General features: G+C 34.4%; 1 protein-coding gene and 1 long non-coding RNA gene across 4 annotated transcripts; one reads left to right on the forward strand and one right to left on the reverse strand.

The window, feature by feature from the left end:
• Positions 1-2,277: 2,277 nt before the first annotated feature.
• LOC116304618 (uncharacterized) lies at positions 2,278-7,989 on the reverse strand. Of its 2 annotated transcripts, XR_004198078.2 has the most exons (4): positions 7,897-7,989; positions 7,700-7,749; positions 5,839-5,909; positions 2,278-3,748 (listed from the first exon to the last, which is right to left on the reverse strand). It is a non-coding gene; the product is annotated as an uncharacterized LOC116304618 (long non-coding RNA). The 2 variants fall into 2 exon arrangements; XR_004198077.2 differs by having other exon boundaries at positions 2,278-5,909.
• A 1,274-nt stretch (positions 7,990-9,263) lies between these two features.
• Positions 9,264-23,413, forward strand: LOC116304589 (microfibril-associated glycoprotein 4). 2 transcript variants are annotated; one of them, XM_089034007.1, is made up of 4 exons: positions 9,264-10,601; positions 10,898-11,006; positions 12,733-13,332; positions 23,390-23,413. In XM_089034007.1, the coding sequence occupies exons 1-3, from the start codon at positions 10,254-10,256 to the stop codon at positions 13,329-13,331; spliced, it is 1,056 nt and encodes a 351-aa protein (XP_088890133.1). In that variant the 5' UTR covers positions 9,264-10,253; the 3' UTR covers position 13,332; positions 23,390-23,413. The 2 variants fall into 2 exon arrangements, with proteins under 2 accessions (XP_088890133.1, XP_088890127.1); XM_089034001.1 differs by lacking the exon at positions 23,390-23,413 and adding an exon at positions 13,981-15,612.
• Positions 23,414-23,644: the final 231 nt, after the last annotated feature.

Here is a 23,644-nt window from a genome sequence, read left to right on the forward strand (position 1 = left end):
TACATAGCCCAATAAGACGATATATAGCCCAATAAGATGATACATAGCCCAATAAGACGATATATAGCCCAATAAGACGATATATAGCCCAATAAGACGATATATAGCCCAATAAGACGATATATAGCCCAATAAGATGATACATAGCCCAATGACACGTATAGCCCAATAACATGATACATAGCCCAATAAGATGATATATAGCCCAATAAGATGATACATAGCCAAATAAGACGATTTTTATTTATTTTTTGTTTGTGTTTTGTTTTGTTGTTGTTTTTTTTTGGGGGGGAGGGGTTATATAGCAACTAAGAAGCTCAAAATAACTTGGATCCTTGCCGCTTTTGTGAACCTTTCATTCCAAACAACGAGCAATATTTATTTCTGAATTACTGCTAGTCGTTTCAATAGCTGGTTTTCGACAATTCTTCCTATATTAATGGCAATAATTACTTGTACAAACAGCAAAAGGGTTAATTTAAACGATGGAAATTAAGTTTTGGCTCTTTATTTGCAATACTTTAAGCGATCATAACATATTAAAGAATTAAATCACTCAGAAAGACTTAATACGCGCATGCGCAGCTTTTTCGGATGGAAACAACTAAAAAATCACATAAATTGCGCTTTGCTTTCTTCAATAATAATTTCATCTGCATTTTTTTCTTACCATTACAACCCATGAATTACTATTAAAAAACCACATTATTTCCGCTTTGCTTTCTTCAAAACATTTTTCTATTTGATGCGCACTTTTAGTATTTTTATCATAGTAGGATGACTTCACGTAGCTTTTACTTCAAAAAATCACATTTGCGCTTTGCTTTATTTCTATATTTTTTGGTTTATCAGATTGTTTGTGTATCATTTAACACTTTGCATTTCTCTAAAAGTCTACTATTTCATCAGATTGTGTACGCATTTTTAGTAGATTTTTCTTACGCAACCTCAAGACTTTTCATTCGCGTATCACTTTACGTAGTATTTGCGCTTTTCTTTCTTTGCCAAATATATCATTAAAAAATTCATATTGGCTTTAAAAAAAAACGAGAAAAAAATTTAAAAATTGTGAAAAAAAAGTAAAAAATACCTATAAATTTTGAAAAAATAGTCTTTTTGTGATTTTTTTTTTTGCTCAAAAGTTCAAACCTACCCTCCCCTTAAGAAAAGTACTCCTGAACAAAGAGTTCAGGAGTACCCCTTAAAGGATTTGGAATAGGAGGAACTAAAGACCTCGAGGACAGTCCACTTCAATTGGATTTAAGACATAGGTGTTGCTTGTCATAAAAGACTAGTACAAAATATTAAGGCATAAAACTGGTGTCCCTTCTCCACTAATTTATGAAATGGTTTACTGAAGTGTAGCACCAGTTTTATGCCTTATATCATAAATAAGGTAATGCCAGCTAAGAAATGGAACTTCAAGTGCAACAATTCACAATTTAGTCAAAACTTGTCCAAATTCAGATATTTTTTTTTGGAGGAATAGGGACGAATCTGTTCCATGTCTCAGCTACATGAGCCTTACTAGTACTAGCAGAACACATTCTTGTACGGGTGTGGTAAACCATGGCAAAGGAAATGTTTTTGAGAATTAGCTTAAGTGGCGGATCCTGGGGGGTCGAAGGTGTCCACGGAACTGTCCTTGAAGGTTTGATCTTTTAGGTAATAGAAATATGTCTTTTTAAATTTTGCTTAAAAGTATCCACAAAGATAATGTTGAACACGAAATGATAGATATTTGCTTTTATAATGTTTAATTTACCTTTAAGTTCCGTTACTAGATAGTAAATTAGGTGATTAGAGCCAATTTTTTGTCAAACATGGACTAAACAAAAGAGAATTATGCACAGTTTAAAGTGCACATGAACCCTTCGACAATGCTTTCAGTACTGATTCTACACGAAGTAAATAGTTGAATGGTAAAATATTTCTTGATTTGAGTGATGCGTTTCTAAGTTATGAAGGTTTATACTTCCAATATGCTAATGAGTGTGACGTCTATTAAGGCTTAATCAAATATACAAAATCGAACTGGTTCATAGAAACAGTATTTAAAAAGCATCATTATTTTACTCATGGTTTACATGAAAGCTATTTACAATTTTTATTTTCAAAATGGCCAGCATTTAGTATTACTAGTTACAACAAAAACACTCAAATACCTTACCTGACGTCATCATCATTAACATATTGGAAGTATAAACCTTCATAACTTAAAGACGCATCACTCAAATCAAGAAATATTTTACCAATCAACTATTTACTTTATGTAGAATCAGTACTGAAAGTATTGTCGAAGGGTTCATGTGCACTTTAAGAAACGGAACCCCCCTTTGAAAAATCCTGGATCCGCCACTGAGTTTTTCACAATAAGGATTGATGTTATGAATTTAACCGATTGGGCCTGTGAACTGTCCATGCCATGTTTTAACCACCAACCATACAGGCATTTACATCAAGAGTGACAAATGGTCTTTTGAATCCAATCAACTCAAGCGAAAAAATCAAAAAAATCAAAATTAAAATTAGGATTTGGTTACAGGCACTACACAAATTGAATCCAATCATCTTAAGTGAAAATATCAGATAAATGTAAATGATAGTTAAAATTGGAATTTTGTTATCTAGAGCACTACACGAATTAATACATCTTCATTGATTACCAGTTGAAAGGCAATATAAAAAAATTAGAAGGAACTTCAGTATTAATTTGGAACCAGGATATGAAAAGTAAGTTGATATAAGCCAGTATTCAAAAGAATTGCAATCATATTTTACGACCATTTGCCATATCTTGTGTAACTTTTACTCAAGCAACACCTATCTCAGACTACGTTATGAGCACACCAAGCCCTATGGGATAATCAGCAAGTCACTGAATAGTATAGAATTTGCTTTTCCTTTTTTCCCCCGTTATTTTCTGTGTATTTAAGTACCAATTGCAATATGATTTTTAAAGAGAATATCAGATAGATGACAAAGTTTAATGAAATCTTATATCAACAACAGCCAAAAGTACTTAAATGATAAGCAAAACATATTGTGGAGTCACCATAACAGTTTGATCTTAGTAAATCTCAAAATACTTTCAATAAGGCTAAGCTGAATGAAAAAAAATGATTTGTTCCTCAATTTGAGTTGATTGTCAAAACACAAAAGGTTTTATAATATTAGTAGGTTTGATATGGCAAAGCTGTCAACAAAATAGACAAGTTTAGTTTAGGCATAACGTTTCCCTACTTCAAAGATGTCATTTGAAATAGGAAACAAAATCAGTCTATTAAATATTCCAGTTCAATTTCGTACACAGTGCATCTATCTGACCTTTGGTGTGCTCACTTGCAGTCATTAAGTTAAAGTTTCACCACTTTAAGAATAAATGAAATTGTTTCAAAGGTTATAGCAACCTTAACTTAATTAACAGAAATAATTTTGAAATTGCATGTTTCAACCAATATCCTCTATGAAATTTAAATATAATCAAATTTAAATATAAATTTTAATATAAGAATTGGAACTGGCAATAAGGTGTATACAGTGTATACTGTATGTATACGACTAGAAAAATATCAATATTTATACCAATATTATGCAAATAAAATGGTTTGTTATTAAGCAAATAATATGGTTGAGCAGTGTAAGAGGATGTTAGCAGAAAACAACAAAACTGAATGCTGGTAAATCATGCACTTGACTTACCGTGTGGAGGGACAGAAGCCAGGAACATGGCAGCCAGATAAATATTCTATCATATAACATATCAAAAACAAATGAATCAAATACTTTCAAATACTAAACATTTAGTAGACCCTTACTATAAAAACATGGTGCAAAAAAAAGAGAGAGAGAGAGAAAAAAGAAAAAAGAAAAAAAAGGGGGGGGGGGGAAAGGGAAAAGAAAAATGAAAAACAAATACAAAAAAAAAGAAAAAAAGTCCAAAATGGAGGCCAAATTCAGATGAGATTATGATAATGTAAAAAAATATGTTTTTGGTCGATGTGAATAGAGTAACTGAAGATACACCTGTAGGTTAGTAGGGTTCTACCATATCACCAGAAAGGCATTAGAGAGTTGAAATATGTAAAAAAATATACCCATATGCTCCGGCAAATTCAGATATGCAAATTAGGAGTTTTGGTACATCATTTGGAATTTGGAATTTCAAGATAGCAGTTTCTCTCACTAATTAAAATTCTTGATGAATTTCCTGATTTTCAGAGGAGATTTACTGAATCTTTCAATCATTCAAACATTTATTGAATCATTGTATTCTGTTCTAGGCTTTCCGCAAATCATTAGATTAATTTTATTGTATGGTAATGTATTTGGAAATTTGATTAAATTTTAAAAAAAATAAAAAAAATTGGAATATCTGTTTTTAATTTACTGTAGGTTTGAGAATTTTTGAAAAGAACATGATTTACTGGAAGGAAATTTAAGAAAAAAGTTGCATTTCTGTAGCATCACACAAAATAAAAGCATGGCTGTTACACGTTTCGACCCCCTTATGACTATTTGATATCCTCAAATGCATCAATGAATGTGGCTGGCAATGATTATGACGTACAGTATCCTCTTACTAAGCCAAAATTAAATCAAAATTTAAAAGAAACATAATGAAATGAATAATCAATTGAATTTGACAAGCAAAAAAATATTGGTTATCAAAGGAATTTATTGAAGTGAAAGGATACTGGACCAATTGACCTAATTCACTATGACGTCACTGCTTGTTTATGTCGGGGATAGAATCGCCAAATCCAATAGAAAATTCAACTAAATTTGCTCCTAGCGAAACAGTTTTATCTAAAATGGCCTGGTTTTCAGATATAATATGTGTTAATATGTACTAAAATATATTCTGAGCGTTTGCTGGCTATTCTACTTTTCTTTGTGGAATGATACCGGATTTAGAACAATTTTCGGTTAGTTTGCGTTGATTTGACCCCGTCCGACGACCATGATCCTTTGCGTTTAAACAATAGATTGTTGAATATTGTTTTGATGTGACGTCATAGTGAAGTAGGGCAATTGAAAACAAAGTCAACAATAAATTCAATGCAAAATGTCAATGAAGCAGTTTGTTATGAAAAAGCTTTTTTCACAATTCTGTGCATCAACAGGGTCCAATGGCTTGATATATTTTTTAGATAACTCATTATGGAATTTTGTGTGAAACAACTACAGTAGCTGAAATGATTTTTTTTCTTGACCAGAATAAATATTTTATAAAATAAATTCATGAATGTACATTGAAATAGAAATTTTGAAAGAAAAAAATTGTACAAAATTTTGAAAAAACCTTTTTCATGAATCAATATTCACATAAATAATATCATCATTCAGTGTCAAAATCAATGTAAATGAAAACAACAGCAAAATCAAAAAGAATTGGGGGGGGGGATGTGAGTACAATAAATTATAAAAAATATGTCAATGAATAGTTCCAATTAGAGTCGGCTCCAAGCCAGCCAGCCAGCCAGTCAATAGTTTCAGCATATGTGCATAATTTACCAGCATTTAGTGAATTAACAAAATAAAAATAAAAGGATGTGATCACTTTTCATTTGTAATAAAAAGTTCACACAACCTTTACTATAGTGTGTTCTAAGTTCTTAAAGTGGTGAAAAATTCTACATGCAATAATTTCTTATCATATGTAGATATTATTATAAGTATTCACCTTTTATGAAGTGAATTTCAGTAACTGGCTTACCAAGAATTGTCAAGGTAAATACTAACCAAAATTCACTTCATCCGAGGTGAATACATAATATATAGTAGATGATTACGCAGGTAAACATATACTGGAATGTGCAACAGTATCAAATTCACCTGCATAATTTTACTAAATATCTATCGTTAACTCCAGCTAGTCTCCCTAGTAGAGATGAATCTGTGACCAACTAAAAAAGAGAAAAAAGTGTCAGTATGATGGTCTTACAATCAGAGATAAGCAACAAATACCAAGTGCTGCAAAAATCAACAACACCCCTTGGCCTCACCCATTTGTTTTCTTTTTCTGGGGATGGGAAAGTGGTGTATTTTTTATTATTAATAGCGCAGCACAACCGTGATGTCATAAAAACAAAAACAAAGACAAAATTCGGACAAACAAACTTACAAGTTTACTTTCAGCAGATAATTTTCACAGTTGATCTTAGTTTACATGGGTTATTATTGTAACTTTAAGTAAAAATGATAAAATCGATTCGTATAATCCTCATAGCGGTTAAACAGAATGCAATGTTTGTTCGAATCTTTAAGCTATTTTTAGAATCAGTGCACTGCACCATTGACTACTTGATCCAATTGTTTTCTGTATTTTATTTTCAACCAAAAGTGATACAATGCCAAAAGCCTATCAGGGTGAAAAAAGGACTAAAGTCCAAAATAAGATTGGTAAAAATCTGCTACTAAATTTGGAGAAAAAGATAATTCTCTCATGCTTAAATATTTTTCTAAAATTCATAATTTGTAAATTTGATTCCGCAATCTGATTTTTTATCTCAAAAACGAACTTCATGAGCAGGAACATTACAGGGTCTTATGTGCCTTATTTGAGAAAGGAAACATTCTATTATTTCAGAAAATCTGATTAAACAATGCTTATCATTTGAATGACAAACTTCAATAATCCCTTTAAGATTTACTGCTTGTGTGAGTTCAATCTCAATCAAGTCAACTGGACATAATCAAGTAACTTACTGTAAAATGGCTCAAAGGATGATAAACTTATTAAAAAAAATAATGACAGGATTTGTGCTAAGGAATGCACTAAAAAATTCAAGGACTATTCAAGGAACAAAAAATGATTTTTCAAGAAACATGTTCAGATAACTAAACCATGGTTTTACAGTGCTTGCACATGGCCCACTTTTCAAGTCATTTCCAGTACCCCTCATAAGAGGGAAGTAACACCTGTTTGATACTGTACATAATGTATGTTGTGCGTAGTTGTAGGCCGATCGATATGGAAACATACAAGTAACAAGAAACTTTGATGACAAGATCTATTTTAGAACCATGCAAGCAACAATCAAAGCACAAGCAATGATCAAAGCAGAAATTCAAGCAGTTCTGCTAAAATTATAAAATTCAAGAGTTGTTTGAGTATTCTTGAAAATGTTTATTGAATTCAAAGAGTTTTCAAGAGGTTTAAAGAGTAGCATGAACCAAGTTCATGGTCATTAAAAGTAAAAAAAGTCCAAGGTCATTAAAAGTAAAAAATTCAAATTTGATGGCTTGGGGTTGTTGATTTACTGCACCATTGGTACTTTAGGGTAATGCCTCAAGAATATTTTTAACTATTAACTATTCCCTCGCCTAATAAAAAAATAACTTTATATTTGTAACGAAACTAAAAATTTTTGGGAAGATTGGTTTTTATTGGGGGGGGGCAGGCTTTTGTGGAGAGTGAAACATTTTATTTTGATGGGAGCTGTTTTCTTATTAACTTAATAGGATGGTCATGAATTTATTAACAAGTGAAGGGGGAGGGGAGGGGCTACAATCATTACAACTACAGCCCGACCCACCCCCCTCCCCAAATAAATAACGTACTTTCCTTATTACAGTGATTTATAAGCTTGAATTAGGTTTCTGTTAAAAAGACCAAAACACCACAGAAAGCCGTAAAATTATTATATTTTCCTTTCTAAATGAGTTCAAAGGACTGCTGAAAGTGGAACAATACCTTTTCGAAGTATTTGGCTGAGGTTGAAGCCTGTTAATGGTGTACAGTACCTGCAAAAACCGAAACGGAGTTTAGAATATAAGGCCTATTCAATGGATAAAAAGACCTAAAAAACATCATATAAATCACTAAAGGCAGAGAAGTTAAAATTATCTTAGTACCTATATGGTTTAATAAAGACTAGAAGGCTCTCTTACCGTGTGAATGTTGAGTTTTGTGTCTTTATTTTCCTCCCTCCTTCGCACGCCATGTTCTCCTTCTTGTCAATAAGTCCCCAAAGCATTATGGGTACACGTGCCTGAAAAGCCACAGGGAACCCACCTGCAGCATTAGATCATATCAATAAAACGTATTCAGGGATTATATTTATCACCTTTTTTAGTTACTTTAGATTAGAATTGTTCATGTTTAGCATCCGTGTTTAGTAGTACGCCCGTCCGTCCTTTCGTACATTACTTTATTCATTGATCCGTAAATTCATTGATGAATGCGCCTTTCTATTTCCTTCCTTCCTTCCTTCCTTCCTTCCTTCCTTCCTTCCTTCCTTCCTTCCTTCCTTCCTCATTCATCTGACATGAAGCAATAAACGAGTTTGAATGCATAAGAAAGAAAGGCCTGTTATATCATATGATTCATCGATAAATTCGTTAACAATATATATACATTTGACATTATATGAATGGTCAGTCCTGATCTCTGCTTAAGTATTGTGATACTTATTCACTGTTTTATAATCAAAATTATTGTTATTTGCCTGTAGTTCAAAGAGTTCTAGACGACAGCACCGGCACTAATGAGTCTCGATAGCGGCAGCAAAAACAGATACCAATTCTGGAAATATCCCTAAAACGGGTAATCCACAACCGGCAGAACGAAGCCTGGGAGTGGATGAACAAACAATGAATGGTGAGATAAAACAAAGAACGCAGCTCACATGTAGAACAATACGCATTGTTCACCATAATCCATGCTTTCTTTGTTTTTGTTATTTTGTCCAATCCCAAGCTTCGTTCAGTACCAGTGGACACCGACCCCCTAAAACAGTAGACGGCTTTCGTACTTACTGTACTCCTTTGGCTCTGTTACTCTTAATATAAGTAGAGATTGCTTTGCAATAATATGACCATCGAAAATGACTATCGAAATTTTTATTTTTAATCAAAAATTATCGATTGTGGTTCAGTCTGCTATTTATTGATATTTTTAAAATCACTAGCTGTGCAAAAAAAGGCGAAACCATTTTGCAAAATGAAATCAAAAACATTTTGATCAAAAATTTTTTTGATGTTGATATACTATTAGTAAAAGAAACCTGATCAAATGAGTTTCCAGGACTGCCCCATCGCGGCAAAAAAATGAAGGCTTCAGTTTAGAATTTATACGGTATTTGTAAATTTTATTTAATTTTCGCAAAAATATAACGTAAAACGTCATGCTGTTTCTTTCTTTCTTCAGTTCCTTTCTTTCTTTCTTTCTTTTTTTTTCTTTCTTTCTTTCTTTCTTTCATTCTTTTTTGGTTTAGTTTGGTTTTTTAAAATCTTGATTTTGAACTGCGTTTGCACTCGTGATATTTTTTTCTTAAACTGCACTCGAACCCATTCCATTTGCTATACAATGACACCTGTTTCAAGAGTTCTCAGTTGGATAGCGGAGTCTCACACTGCATGACTCATATGGACAGAGATTTTGGACAATAAAAAACATACGTTGTTTGTTTGTTGACTGCCTAGAGACAAAAAACCTCTATTTTCAAATCCGAGACTGGTTAAGAACCATTCAAAAAAAAATTTCCCACGCTATATTTGGTCATCGGGGGGTAGAAGTGCTTGGTGATGTTTTCAGGTACTCACGTTTGAATAACAAGGAACGTAAGCACAGACGTTCAGCTCACAACCTGTGAATAAAACGTACGCTGGATGATATAACGGAATGTTTAGTTTGTATTATTATACAACCCTTGCACTAAATCCCTACCTGAGGATCAAAACAATTGAATATATTAACATCATAAAAGATTTCGATTCTCAAGAGAAGTGAATTCTTTTATTTTGACCCCAGATTGAGCTGTTTTGACGTCACATGCAAGGGGTCTATTGTCCATTCATTATTGAAAACAGCTCACATTGACCTTTGAAAAATTTCTTCTGCGTGTGGGCTCTCTCTCACAAATTCTCCCTCACTCATTTCTATTTCTTCCTTTCTAGATCTTTTTCTCTCCCTCCAGTACAAGAAACAGAAAAATAAAATAACAAGCTGTAAATTTGAAACTGCGTAATTTTGCTTTTAAAGTTTCTCTGACAGATATATAAAAAAATAATAATAAGTGTACCAATGGCATATAATGACAGGTCAAAATAAATAATAACTGCATCAATAACACTATTGTGTCGTTCACATACGCCCTCTATATTATTATGCAAAAGCCCTTTAGCTATATGCACCTGCTCAGAAGACTAGTTACGCAACATTAATATGTTAAAACAGTCTTGGAAGAACACTTGAGTGCGAGGAAAAAAGAAGATGTCCCAGTTCGCTATTCGATCAAATTTATAGAATGACGGGGGTCATACCTTGCCTGGCGTTAGTCCTCGCGTGTACCATACACTACATCAGTGCATCAGCCAGTGACTACTATAGGGAGTTCTCGTTCTATAACAAACCCGATCATATTCTCTCCATACCATCTGGTTTGGTGAATGCCACAGAAATGACGACCAAAGTTACCGATAAAATGGCTTGTATCTTCGCTTGTACAAAGAGCAGGCCTTGGTGTGGATCAGTCAACTTTAAGATCCAGCGTGAGAATGACGGCCTTCACATTTGTGAGCTTCTTTCTACCGACATGTACACCAAGCTCAGTTACTTGAAGCCAGCACAAGGATTCGCTCATCTTAGCATTAAGGTAGGTACGACTCAATATTGGTACCCAGCACAAGGATTCACTCATCTTGGCATCAGGGTAGGTACGACTCAATATTGCATCCCAGCACAAGGATTCACTCATCTTAGCATCAGGGTAGGTACGACTCAATATTGCATCCCAGCACAAGGATTCACTCATCTTAGCATCAGGGTAGGTACGACTCAATATTGCATTCCAGCTCAAGGATTTACTTATCTTGTCAGTCAAAATAAATTGATCCAAACTCCATTGATCAAAAAAGAGGTCAGTTCTGATTATCCCATTTTTCTATGTAGAACAAGTGCGAGAATCCATGTCTGAACAATGGATTGTGTTCTCCCGACTACGACAATGACGAATATCATTGCGTATGTAATGCAACAAAAGGAAAAGACTGCGAAATTTGTGAGTATAAAAATATTGTTGAATTGCAAGCGGATTGGTGAAAAGGATCCAGACAAATATAATAATAATAATAATAATAATAATATTTATTTATAAAGCGCAAATACAAATCTGTTCTAAGCGCTAGTAAACAAACGACAAAGACAACGACAAAATAAAATTATTTACAAAGAATATGCTAATTTGAAGAGATAAGTTTTAAGTTCAGTTTTGAATGAGGCAAGACTTGATGCATTTCGGAGAGATATTGGAAGTGAGTTCCAGAGTTCAGGAGCAGCCACAGAGAAGGAGCGATGACCATAAGATTTAAGATTATAAGAATGTGCTGATAGAAGAACTTGTGATGCAGAACGAAGATTACGGTTCGGTTTATACACTGAAATGAGTTCCCGGATATAGATAGGAGATTGGCCATGAAGAGCTTTAAAAGTAAGTAATAGGATTTTATATTTGATTCTAGATTCAATTGGTAGCCAATGCAGATTAACGAGGATAGGTGTAATGTGGTCATGTTTATGGGAAAGAGTGATTATTCTGGCAGCAGCATTCTGTACAGATTGTAGTTTATCTAAGAGTTTGTTTGGTAAGCCAAAGAGCAGAGAGTTACAGTTGTCGAGTTTGGAGGATATGAACGCGTGGACGAGAGTTTCAGTTGTTTTCAAAGAGATGTATTTTCTTATTTTAGCAATGTTTCTGAGATGATAAAAAGAAGACTTGCAAATATTATTCACATGACGAACCAAAGTAAGATGCGTATCAAATATGACACCAATGTTCCGAGCATGCATTGAGGGCATTATCACATCAGAACCAAATTGAAGAGAAGGAAGAGTTAACTGTGGGCTGTGCTTTGAAGAAAATAACAGGAATTCAGTTTTGCCTTTATTTAGTTTCAATTTATTTGTAGTCATCCAAGCATCAATATCAGATAGACAGTTTTCAATCAGATTCATGGAATCATTAAGGGACAAATCATCATTACAGGAGAAAGGAATATATAATTGAGTGTCATCAGCATAAAGGTGGAAAGACATTCTGTGTATTCGGAGGATATCAGCTACTGGAGAAGTATAAAGGAGATACAACAAAGGACCAAGTACAGAACCTGAGGTACGCCACAATCAAGTTGAAGGGCTTCAGAAGAAAAATCATCAATGGAAACAAATTGAAAGCGATCAGTGAGGTAGGACTTAAACCATTGAAGAGCTATGCCAGAAATGCCAAATTTTGTATGGAGACGATCTAGAAGAATTTGATGATCAACTGTGTCAAATGCAGCAGATAGGTCCAAGAGTAGCATGGCAACACAAGAACGATTGTCAATGGAGTGGAGGATATCATTTTGTACTCGAAGAAGAGCAGTTTCACAGCTATGAAATGTTTTGTATGCAGACTGCAATGGTTCATGGAGATTGTTCAGAGACAGATAATCATTTAGCTGAAGGGAAACGACTTTTCCAATAATCTTGGAGATATTCTTTAAATTAGAGATAGGGCGATAATTTCCAAAAATTTCATGATCAAGAGATTTTTGGAAATTATCTATTATTTGCAAATCTACAAACGTACTCCGTATCCCGCCTTAGATATAAATAAAGGCTGCAACTTCTTGTTTGTCGTGCGTATGTTGCTGACCCCTGCGTTTGTGTTGAATTGGCCAATGCATTATATATATACATGGCTGTAAAAAATATGTTATTCACTAACTATTTTACGTCTGATTTAGTTTACAGTGATTGCTCAGAGCTACGTTCAGCTGGTTACACTGCAGATGGAGTCTATCAAATCGATCCTGATGGAAAAGGCTCCTTCCCAGCCTACTGCGACATGACAACAGATGGCGGAGGGTGGACTGTGTTTCAAAGACTCGACAACAATTTGGTGAGCTTTACCCGTGGGTGGCAAGACTACAAAACCGGTTTTGGTAACCTGAATGGTGAGTTTTGGTTGGGCCTTGAGAAAGTCTACCGACTGACCAAAAGACAAGTTACAAAACTGCGCATTGATCTGGAGGCTCCAACAGGGAACAAGGGATATGCTGTGTATTCTTCGTTCTCTATATCCGACGAGACTGATTTTTATCGCCTGAGTGCGAGCGGATACTCCGGTACTGCTGGAAATCCCCTCACAGCCCCTTCACATCCAAATTATGTCGCCAACAACAGGAGGTTTAGCACACCTGATAAGGATAACGATGCATGCCCATCATGTCATTGTGCTTCAAATGTGGGTTGGTGGTGGGGATGGTGCGGTGTCTCATGCCTAAATACGAAAACTTGGTCTACCTTTGGTCAAATCTTCAGGACCGAAATGAAGCTGAAATAAAGTAAGAATATAATTTATTCCTTTTTGTAGGTTTGATTTGCGATCAAATCTCATGTATATTTTTCTGCAAAAAAAAATAAATAAATAAATAAATTAAGAGATAATGTCCTAAACATTAACCTTGTTTGTCTATTTGTCTGTTTGTTTGTTTGTCTGTTTGTTTGTTTGTTTGTTTGTCTGTTTGTTTGTTTGTTTGTCTGTCTGTTTGTCTGTCTGTCGGTCTGTCTGTCGGTCTGTCTGTCGGTCTGACTGTCGGTCTGACTGTCCATCTGTTCGTTTGTTCGTTTGTTCGTTTGTTCGTTTGTTCGTTTGTTCGTTTGTTCGTTTGTTCGTTTGTTTGTTTGTAATTGCCTAAAAGGCAAAGAAAGTAGTGTAGGCATTCTTCAGCATGCTTCGAGTCCATCCCTTTCCTGAAATCCCCAACTGAACCATGCAGTCTAGTACGTCATGATGATCCATTTTCATGAAGTGATCCATCTAATTCAATCGTTAAACAAATTCAATACCAACTGTGAAGTAAAAACTTGGTGGCGTTATATATGAGAAAAGGAGTGTCAAAACGCTCATGAAGCCTGGTTTTATATGAGGTACTCCGCATATACAACGTTCTTTACTCTTATATATATAAATATCTTTTTCTATACTTTAGGGGATGACATACATTCTTCAGGATGTGTTTGCAGTATGAAACTCTCCTATCTCAAAGATGAAATTATTATTGGATTTGATTCAAGTTTGAGATAATGCAGAGACATTTCTGAATCAAATGAAATCCAGACCTCACTACCACAACCAAAGTTTTTAGAAGCACAAGAATCAATTATAGGCACCATATAATCTACGACTATCTTTGCGAAAGCACGTGATTAAATTAGGAGGCATACTGAAGCATGGATTATTGTACGTTGCTCTTCCCTGCATGAAAAGCCTCGTATAAAATTGTTATAGCTTATACTCATTAATTATTCATGAGCTCATCGACCAACCAGGGTTTCTTATTCGTACCACATGCAGTAGTTTGAAACCCCCATCAAAAACGACCATTTCAAAGTTCTAGTACTTTGAAATATTTCTAAGTCCTACTTCTCGGACTTTGAAATATTTCAAAGTACTAGAACTTTGAAATAAAATAAAAAAACATTACAACAAAAATTAGTAGTATAAGATGTCGTGTCAAATACTCGTCACTGTCATTCTATATTGGGGTTTCAAATTCCACGAGGATTTTGAAACCCCAATAGAATACAGCAACTCGTATTTGAACATTACATCTAAGGGCTTATAAGACGTTCGCAGGCAAATGCATTTACCATGTTTTTCCCCCCGCAAACTTTGCATGGTGAAATAATTCCTAATATACCTTAGGGACGTACATGATTATTTAAGGTTACCCCGACCAAATTAATATTAGTTGAGGTCATGAATGTCAGTTTTGACTTCATTTGCATTAAGAAGTGGTTAAGTCAGTGTTTAAAACTAATAGAGTAAGTTTATTAGAAATTTAACAAGGTTTAGGTCATATAATATTGTAGTCACAAAGCAAGTAAAATAACTCGAGATACAGGATCATTTTATCTAATATATTGAAGCATGAAACAGTTCTGGCAGTTGCCATATCACAAGTTCAAATAATCAGTTTAGTTTCTCAATTTATATCTATTTTAATGTAGTGTCCTATTTATCCGTTTGTTTCATTTTAAGTTCATTCCAGGACCTCTCTGAAAATCACAATGTGAGAGAGTTTTCTTGGAGCATATTTGATTTAATTATATGTGCAATAAATGATGGTAATTGAACTGAGTGGAGTGCAATTTGGTCTGAAATCAAACGCGCGATTACAAAATCGCACGACCGCGTAGCAGGAGTGCGATTTGTAATTGCAAGTTTGATTTCAGACTAAAATTGCACAACACGAAGTTCAATTACCACGTAATCATATCCTTTTTGTAATCATACACAAGAAAAAGACACAAGAAAAAGTGCCGAATAATCAATTTGATATAGTAGACCTAAATGCGAACAAAAAAAAAACATCTTAAAAAATTTTTTTTTTATGTTGATTTTTTTGTTTTATTTTGTTTTACTTTTTGTTTCAAAAAAATAATTTTTTAGGATGCGAATAAGATCTCCTAAGGATGCGATTTGGGAATTAATCGCACTCCCTTGAACCAATCAGATTGCAGGATTTGGTAGTGATTACAAAAAGGATATGATTAAGATTATTATCATCATCATCATCATCATCATTATCATTATCATTATCATTATCATCATTATTATTCATATTATCATTATCATTATTATTATTATTATTTTATTATTATTTATTATTATTATTGTTATTATTATTATTATTGTTATTATTATTATTATTATTATTATTATTTATTATTATTATTATTATTATTATTGTTATTATTCTATTATTATTCATATTATTATTATCATTATCATTATTATTATTATTGTAATCGACGGTTTCCAAAAGAATTAAAGCATGAAGATAAAATTGGTAGTGACATAGCAGTACGTCATAATTAGATATACATAGTTGCTGTTGTCTGCCGATATACCATACGGAAAAACATACGGTAAAAGCTGGTGGTTAGTTTGATTTAGAAATATTAACTTAGTGGACGAATTGATGATGTATATCAGCTGTCAGCGAAAGTAGGTTATAGACCATTTTCTCAAGGTTGCGTGCGCATCCAAATTTAAGGAACTTGACGGGCCACGATACCAGAACAGGAGCTTTATAATGAGAATTAACATACATTTCTATGAATTTCGTTTTACAATTTTGTGGTCCGTCAAGTTCGGTGCGCACGCAACCTTGAGAGAACGGTACCAACTCGAAGTAGTATAACCTGTCATATCGCATGCCGGGTATAAGAGTAGCACATCCTTTCACAAAGTTGTAAAAGTACCTAGAATAAGCAAGTTCCACCATTAAAGCTTACTGAAGGAAGATCCCGTTGTAACTAGTACCTAACAATGCCTTTCACAAACCTTCTCTCCATGTAAAAGTAGTTTTTTCAACTATTCACCTACTACGTCGAAACGTTTTCGATCCTTTTTCACTTGCGCTGAAAAAAAAACTGTGCTTGTCAACTGATATTTTACTTTGCCGTAAACGCGATGCTTTAACTTTCTATTATCATGAAAATGCCGGCGAACTTGAACTTATAACCACCTCATAGGGACTTTCGCAGGCAAATGCCTTCCCCATATTTTTTCCCTTTCAAATTTTGTAAGGTGAAATAAATACATATCTTCGTAGAAGTGGAAAAAGCACAGCGAAATAATTGTGGAGTGAGCAGCCATGGCATTTTCTCGTCGAAAATTGCTTGCTCTCAACCATGTCACAAGCATTAAAGTCATTTCTTCGTAGAAAAACTAAATGAATTACTAAAAGTTTCTTAAAACAACAGTCTAACAATTTTAGAATAATATTATGTGTAAATATTTATTATGACTACCTACGAATAACTTGTAGATTTTGGCTCGAAATTAAAACCAACAATGGAAGGATAACATTTGGAAACCGAGATGTTTTTCTCATTTTTTAAGCTCATACATAAAACCATTTTCTGAAATGGAACATTTTCTGATCACGCCTACGTAATTTATGAAGTCATATTTCATATTAAAAAATAAAAATAATAAAATAATAAAAAAAAGAGAAAACAGTTGCTTGCATTTTGTCGGTTTGGCCTAAAAATTAATTAGTTAATTTGTAGCTGAGATGAATTGAAACAACACAACACCTGCAACCTCGTAACATGAAAGATAATATTTACGAGTAGACGGAAGTTGACAAATAAATATATTTATATGATAAAGATCATAAGTTTAACCATGTGGATAAGGGAGGATGTCTATTTCCCGAGTTCGCTGAGCGGATTTCGAGTTTTAGGATTCGAATTTTATGGCCACTCAAATAAGAAAACATTTTGTGAAAAATGTTTTATATAAAGTTTATCCTTTTATGTAAAAAAACACACAACTGATACAAGATGCTATACAAATTTTTAAAAAAACGACTCTCTAGCCTCATAGATGCAGATGTTATTTGTATCGTTATGTTATTCCTATATCCACTAAACGTCAGTGGGGAAGGATAACAGTGCTGCACAAATAACGTCTGCAAAGGAGGCTTTAAAAACTGTCAAGCAACCAGATGATCATATTCACATGTCCCCTGGTTGGTCAGTTCTGCCATATGCTAATGATGTTACGTATGAGGAGGCATTTATGGTTATTTGTTGTTCCTTGTAATTCGAAACACCGGCTTCTATGTGAAACTAACCTGAAATCATTGATAAAAGAGCAATTAGGAAAACAATGACGGATTTTAAATTTAATTTATCTGTGCCAGTAATGTTTTGTATATATTAAATGATTACTCCTCATACGTCACGCATTAGCATATGGCATGGAAAAACCGTTATAACTTCAAGAAGCTACACTCAAACTATTAAATTTTTTTCGGGCTTTTTTAACATCTTACCCCATGTAGAATCAATACTGTGAATATTGTCAGAAGGGTGAAAGGCACTTTAACAAAATACTACGCATTTGATTTTATACTCTAACAGGTTTGGCATCCCATTTTAAAATACCTTTAAAATGTATTGCTGGAATTAGAAAGGGGTTGCTAATGGTTAGCGGAAACATGCAAGAATCTAAAAATCAAAATGAGCCATAATTCGCCGATTCCTAAAACTCGAATTCTAACTCGATCCTAACTCGAATCCCGACTCGGTTGTTAGTTTGTCTCTGGATAAGGTAAGCCTTACAACTCATATTATTATGGAATAACTACCTGCTTCAGAGTTAATAATCACCTGCTTCAGAGTTCGGCGAGAAACCTTAACAAGTTTACGGCCCTTAATCTACTGTACAGTAAACATAAATAAATAATAACCCGTGTATTAACTACATTATTGGCAATAACCCCTTGACATAATGATCACCTGCTTCAGAGTCAAAAGCTTTGACAAATAAAACAGCCTTGGAAGAATACTTGAGTGTCAGGAGAAATGAAGATGTCCTTTCGCTTGTCGATCACATCTGGAATTACGAGATGGGTTATACCTTGCCTGGCGTTAGTCCTCGCGTGTACCATACACTACATCAGTGCATCAGCCAGTGACTACTATAGGGAGTTCTCGTTCTATAACAAACCCGATCATATTCTCTCCATACCATCTGGTTTGGTGAGTGCCACAGAAATGACGACCAAAGTTACCGATAAAACGGCTTGTGTCTTTGCTTGTACAAGAAGCAGGCCTAGGTGTGGATCAGTCAACTTTAAGATCCAACCTGAGAATGACGGCCTTCACATTTGTGAGCTTCTTTCTACCGACATGTACACCAAGCCCAGCTACTTGAAGCCAGCACAAGGATTCACTCATCTTAGCATTAAGGTAAGTACGACTCAATATTGCATCCCAGCACAAGGACTCACTCATTTTAGTATATATTCAAGTTGTTTTTCTCTTATGTGCAGCGGTAATTAATCTAACTACTACATTAACTGCTTCTTATAAGTCAATCGCGTATGTAAAGCCGGGGCGAGGATAATGATAATATCAGGAAAGAGCGGGGCTGATTTTTGAATTTTATATTGCCGAATAATTCATTAACATCCAGGGTTGATATATATATATATTGACTCCTATTCTTTAAAATATATGTGACGTCCTCATTCATCCTCAAAAACGAAAAGAAAAGGAAGAGAGAATTTTTCAAAACGACTAATTGTAAAACATGAAAAATCAGGGGAAAAACAAGTAAAAATTTAATAAATTCTTAACAAATATCAAGGTTTCATATCATAAGTTAAACGAACTTTTTGCCATGAACTAGAAGGTTATTTATAGAGGAAATTACATGGGTGCGCGGAGATACGAATTTTATCTTCGAGTGTTGAGAATATTCAACACGAGAAGATAAAATGTATATCTCAAAGCGCCCATGTAATGTTCTGTTTATCAATATAGATATCGATGAAAGTTCCAATACAAACATATAAACTTGAACTATTCATTATTAATCGAACATCGTGAACATGTTCATACTATGAACAGAATTTGAAATCTTAAAGATATATAACACATACATACATACATACTTTATTGAACACATCCCCAAGGGGGCTTTTCAGCGCCAATTACAATATACAATTGATTAGCAATATAAAATCTAAGTTAAATATGTATATGTGTATATTAAAGAAAACTAAAACTAAAAGTAAAGTATAAAATGATCAAATGTTCAGTAAATGAAATATATTAACCTAGATAAAAATTTAAATTGAAAAACTTGATCATGAATTCCTAAATCTACGAAGAAGATTCGCTGTTAACTTACTCTTAAAACTACATCCTTAATTTAATTGATTGGTCTAGCTTATGGCATAGCGTAACTGCTCTATAATAAAATGTTCTCTGTCCAGCGCTTGATTTAAATAGAGGAATGTTTAACAGCTGGCAATTTCTAGTGATTTCGCTTACTTACGTCATTACGTGTTAAAAACTGGTTGTTGAGATATTTAGGGGCCAATCCAGAAATACATTTAAAAACTAAAATTGCGTCTCTATAATATAATTGGTCAACAACTGGTAGCCAATTTAAAGTCTTAAGGACAGGTGTAATATGATCATACTTCCGTTTATTGGAAACAACACTGGCGGCTAAATTCTGAACAGACTGTAATTTGTTTTGATTCTTTTTCGGATAGACCATACCGAACTGCAATTAATCAACTTAAGAGATTTTTGATCAAAAGCGTGCTTGCCTCTGTTTATCTGACAGAGGCACGAAATACAGGGCCGGGTTGTTCAAAGCCGCACTAACGCTAATCCAGGATTAACTCTATAGGTCTTATTAAGAGTTAACCCAGGATTAGCACTAATCGGGCTTTGAACTGGGCCCTGCAGGAGGACACAGTGTTAACAGTATGTTGATCATAAGACAGTTAAGGATCCAGGATCACACCAAGATCTCTCATGGATTTACTAGGAGTCAGTTCCTTATCAAAAAGCGATAAATTAAAGTTCTGAAGTTAGGACAACATCTGTCTGGTTCCAAAGATCATTAGTTAACTTAGTCTTGTCTGGATTAATTAAGTTGTCAAAGCACCAGTCCCTTATAGAAAGTAAATCTTCTTGCAAATTCGTCAATGCAGTGTCCTTTTTTGTGGTAGAGAAAGATAAATATAACTTTGTATTGTCGACGTAAGAGTCAACAGAGCAGTTCTTTATTGACGAAGGTAGAACGTTGACGTAGATATTGAACAGCATTGGTCCAAGGATGGACCCCTGTGGTACACCATAAAGAACTGGCAGAGGATCTGATATGCTTGAATTTATGCGCACCATTTGATATCTTGAGGAAAGATAACTCTGGAACCAAGAAATTGCCTGACTAGATAAGCCAACATTTTTTAATGAGCAGAGATTGGTTCAGACGATCAAAGGCTTTACTCATGTCCAAGAAAAGGGAGGCTGTAAGCTGCTTTTTTATATAATCGTTAGAATGGATTACGTTTCAGTGGAATGATTTTGTTTATTCCCACTTTGCATAACAGATAGTCGATTTCTCTTATATAATTAAACTTAAGCCTATTATTTCTTTAATGAAGACTCGGATCTATGCTCGGATCAAACAGTTCAATGATACAACAGTTTCTTGAAAAATCACTGTCTTGAGTTAGCCTTGCTAAATACGAACAAGAAAAATACGTAAGAGAATTTTAGAATTCACAATCTTTAAAAATAGATTTACCGTAATTATTGAAAAATGGCGTTCAAAACTCGACAAAACACCACAAGATGAGGACAGTTCGTAGTCTTTCCCCGTCTTTGTTCTTGCATTTCATAAAATGAAGAAAACAGGCAATTTATGATCAAAATTCTCGTTTGCATTTTTGACATTTTTGATTTGAGGATTGAAAGAAACCGTGAAGGCCTAAATGTGATTGGTTGATAAGAACGTAGTTATGGCAACGGAGATATGATATCTTCACTGAGTAGAATGTACGATATTTTAGAAAACCTTATAAGTCCTGATATTTCATCGGTATCTAAATAATAAAATATTCATAACCTTAGGGGTGGATCCAGGAATTGGTTAGGGGGTGTCCCAAGTAGGTCTCTTGAAAGATGACGTCACATCCAAGATGGTGGCTTCCTAACAATAAGCCCTTTGCAGCTAAGCAATCACGTGCTGATTAATTCAATGAGAGCAAATGAATGAACATCTTGATTCCCATGGGTGAACATACTGGTGAGCAAACAAACTTTCTACAACCTGTTTCGAGAGATCGTAATAAAACTACATTTCGTAACACACTGGTTACACATGTTTTCATTCAGTTCTTTACAAGTAGCTAAAAAGAATAACCAATTTAATATAAAAACAAAAATTTTGCATTCCAGTACAGACACGTGACACGTGACCTATTGGATTTGATTACGTTAGAGTAAGAGTATGTCCGACGTATGTAAGAGTATGACACCCCCTGGATCCACCCATGAATCTAAATTAAGCAGCTTATGGATACACATCTGATTCGCACGCGAAACCGGTATATATTCAAAATGTTTTTACGATTTACTCAAAATTGGACGGTTATAGTTTTCTAGTTTTAAGGTGTTTTGTTTGCCAATTACCGCCATAGTTTACTTAACAGAAAGGCTTCGATTTTCCTAAGTAACGTTGTAATTGCTGACAATTTTAGTTTAAATTTAATCTAATTTATAAGTATTTTACATTATCATAGCCTCCAATCTAAGTAAAAGATTTTTTTGTGAATTTTATAATTATCCAACTATTGTAAGTGATTCAAAAAAATGTTCAGTACGGTTGCTTGAAAACTCCATTTATCTTTGTAGAGCAAGTGCGAGCCGGATGCATGTCAGAACAATGGATTGTGTTGCCCTGACTACAACAATGACGAATATCATTGCGTATGTAATGCAACAAAAGGAAAAGACTGCGAAATATGTGAGTATAGTAAATTGACTGAACAGTACATACGAACGTTGCCTTCAAAGAATTCCTATATTTTACTAAATAATCATTGTAATTTAGTTTACAGTGATTGCTCAGAGCTCCGTTCAGCTGGTTACACTGCAGATGGAGTCTATCAAATCGATCCTGATGGAAAAGGCTCCTTCCCAGTCTACTGCGACATGACAACAGATGGCGGAGGGTGGACTGTGTTCCAAAGACTCGACAACAAATTGGTGAGCTTTAACCATGGGTGGCAAGACTACAAAACCGGTTTTGGTAACCTAAATGGTGAGTCTTGGCTGGGCCTTGAGAAGATCTACCGACTGACCAAAAGACAAGTTACAAAACTGCGCATTGATCTGGAGGCTCCAACAGGGAACAAGGGATATGCTGTGTATTCTTCGTTCTCTATATCCGACGAGACTGATTTTTATCGCCTGAGTGCGAGCGGATACTCAGGTACTGCTGGAGATTCCCTTACGACTTCTTCAAATTCAGCTTGGATCGCCAACAACATGAGGTTTACCACATTTGATAGGGATAACGATGCATGTTCATGTAATTGTGCTCAGCAAAGAGGTGATGGTTGGTGGTACAAATGGTGTAGTATCTCGAACCTTAATGGGAAGGTTTGGTCTACCTTCGGTCAAATCTTCAGGACCGAAATGAAGCTGAAATAATAACGTAAGAACAAAATTCACTCCCTTTTGTAGGACTGATTTGTGATTAAATCTCATGCCCATCGTTCTATAAAAGAAATGTTATTTAGGGACGTGGTCTGATCATACACCTTGTGATTAGGTTTGTTTTTGTTGTTGCTGTTTTGTTATTGCTGTTAAAAGTAAATGTCTTGGTGGCGTCATATGAGAAAAAGATTGAAAAACGCTGAGAAACCGGGTTTTAGGGGGGCTGAACCGGCCAGTGCCCACCTCCCCAAAGATTTTCAGCTTTCGCCGCCCCTGGTTTTGTATATGAGGGACTCCGCATATACAACGATCTTTACTTTTATATAAAATATTTTTTCTTTTTTCTTTTAGGGGATGACCTACATTCTTCAGGATGTGTTTGCAGTATAAAACTCTCCTACTCCAAAGATTTGAATTGATTGAATTTGAATTCAAGTAAGAGATAATGTAGAGACATTTCTGAATCAAATGAAATCCAGACCTCACTACCATTACCAAAATTTTTATAAGCACAAGAATCAATCATAGGCACCATATAATAATCTATAGCCATCTTTGCGAAAGCACTGATCAAAGCAGGATGTATACTGAAGCATGGACTATAAG

Source organism: Actinia tenebrosa, unplaced genomic scaffold, assembly GCF_029948245.1.
Source record: "Actinia tenebrosa isolate PJP-AT-01 unplaced genomic scaffold, QUT_ActTen_1.0 PGA_scaffold0__85_contigs__length_37466705, whole genome shotgun sequence".
NCBI classification, from domain to species: domain Eukaryota; kingdom Metazoa; phylum Cnidaria; class Anthozoa; order Actiniaria; family Actiniidae; genus Actinia; species Actinia tenebrosa.

Coding starts and splice junctions, on each gene's coding strand:
- LOC116304589 (XM_089034007.1), top strand. CDS start 10,254: ATGACGGGGGTCATACCTTGCCTGGCGTTAGTCCTCGCGTGTACCATA. Junction 10,602..10,897: donor TCGCTCATCTTAGCATTAAG/GTAGGTACGACT, acceptor TTTTCTATGTAG/AACAAGTGCGAGAATCCATG. Junction 11,007..12,732: donor AGGAAAAGACTGCGAAATTT/GTGAGTATAAAA, acceptor CGTCTGATTTAG/TTTACAGTGATTGCTCAGAG.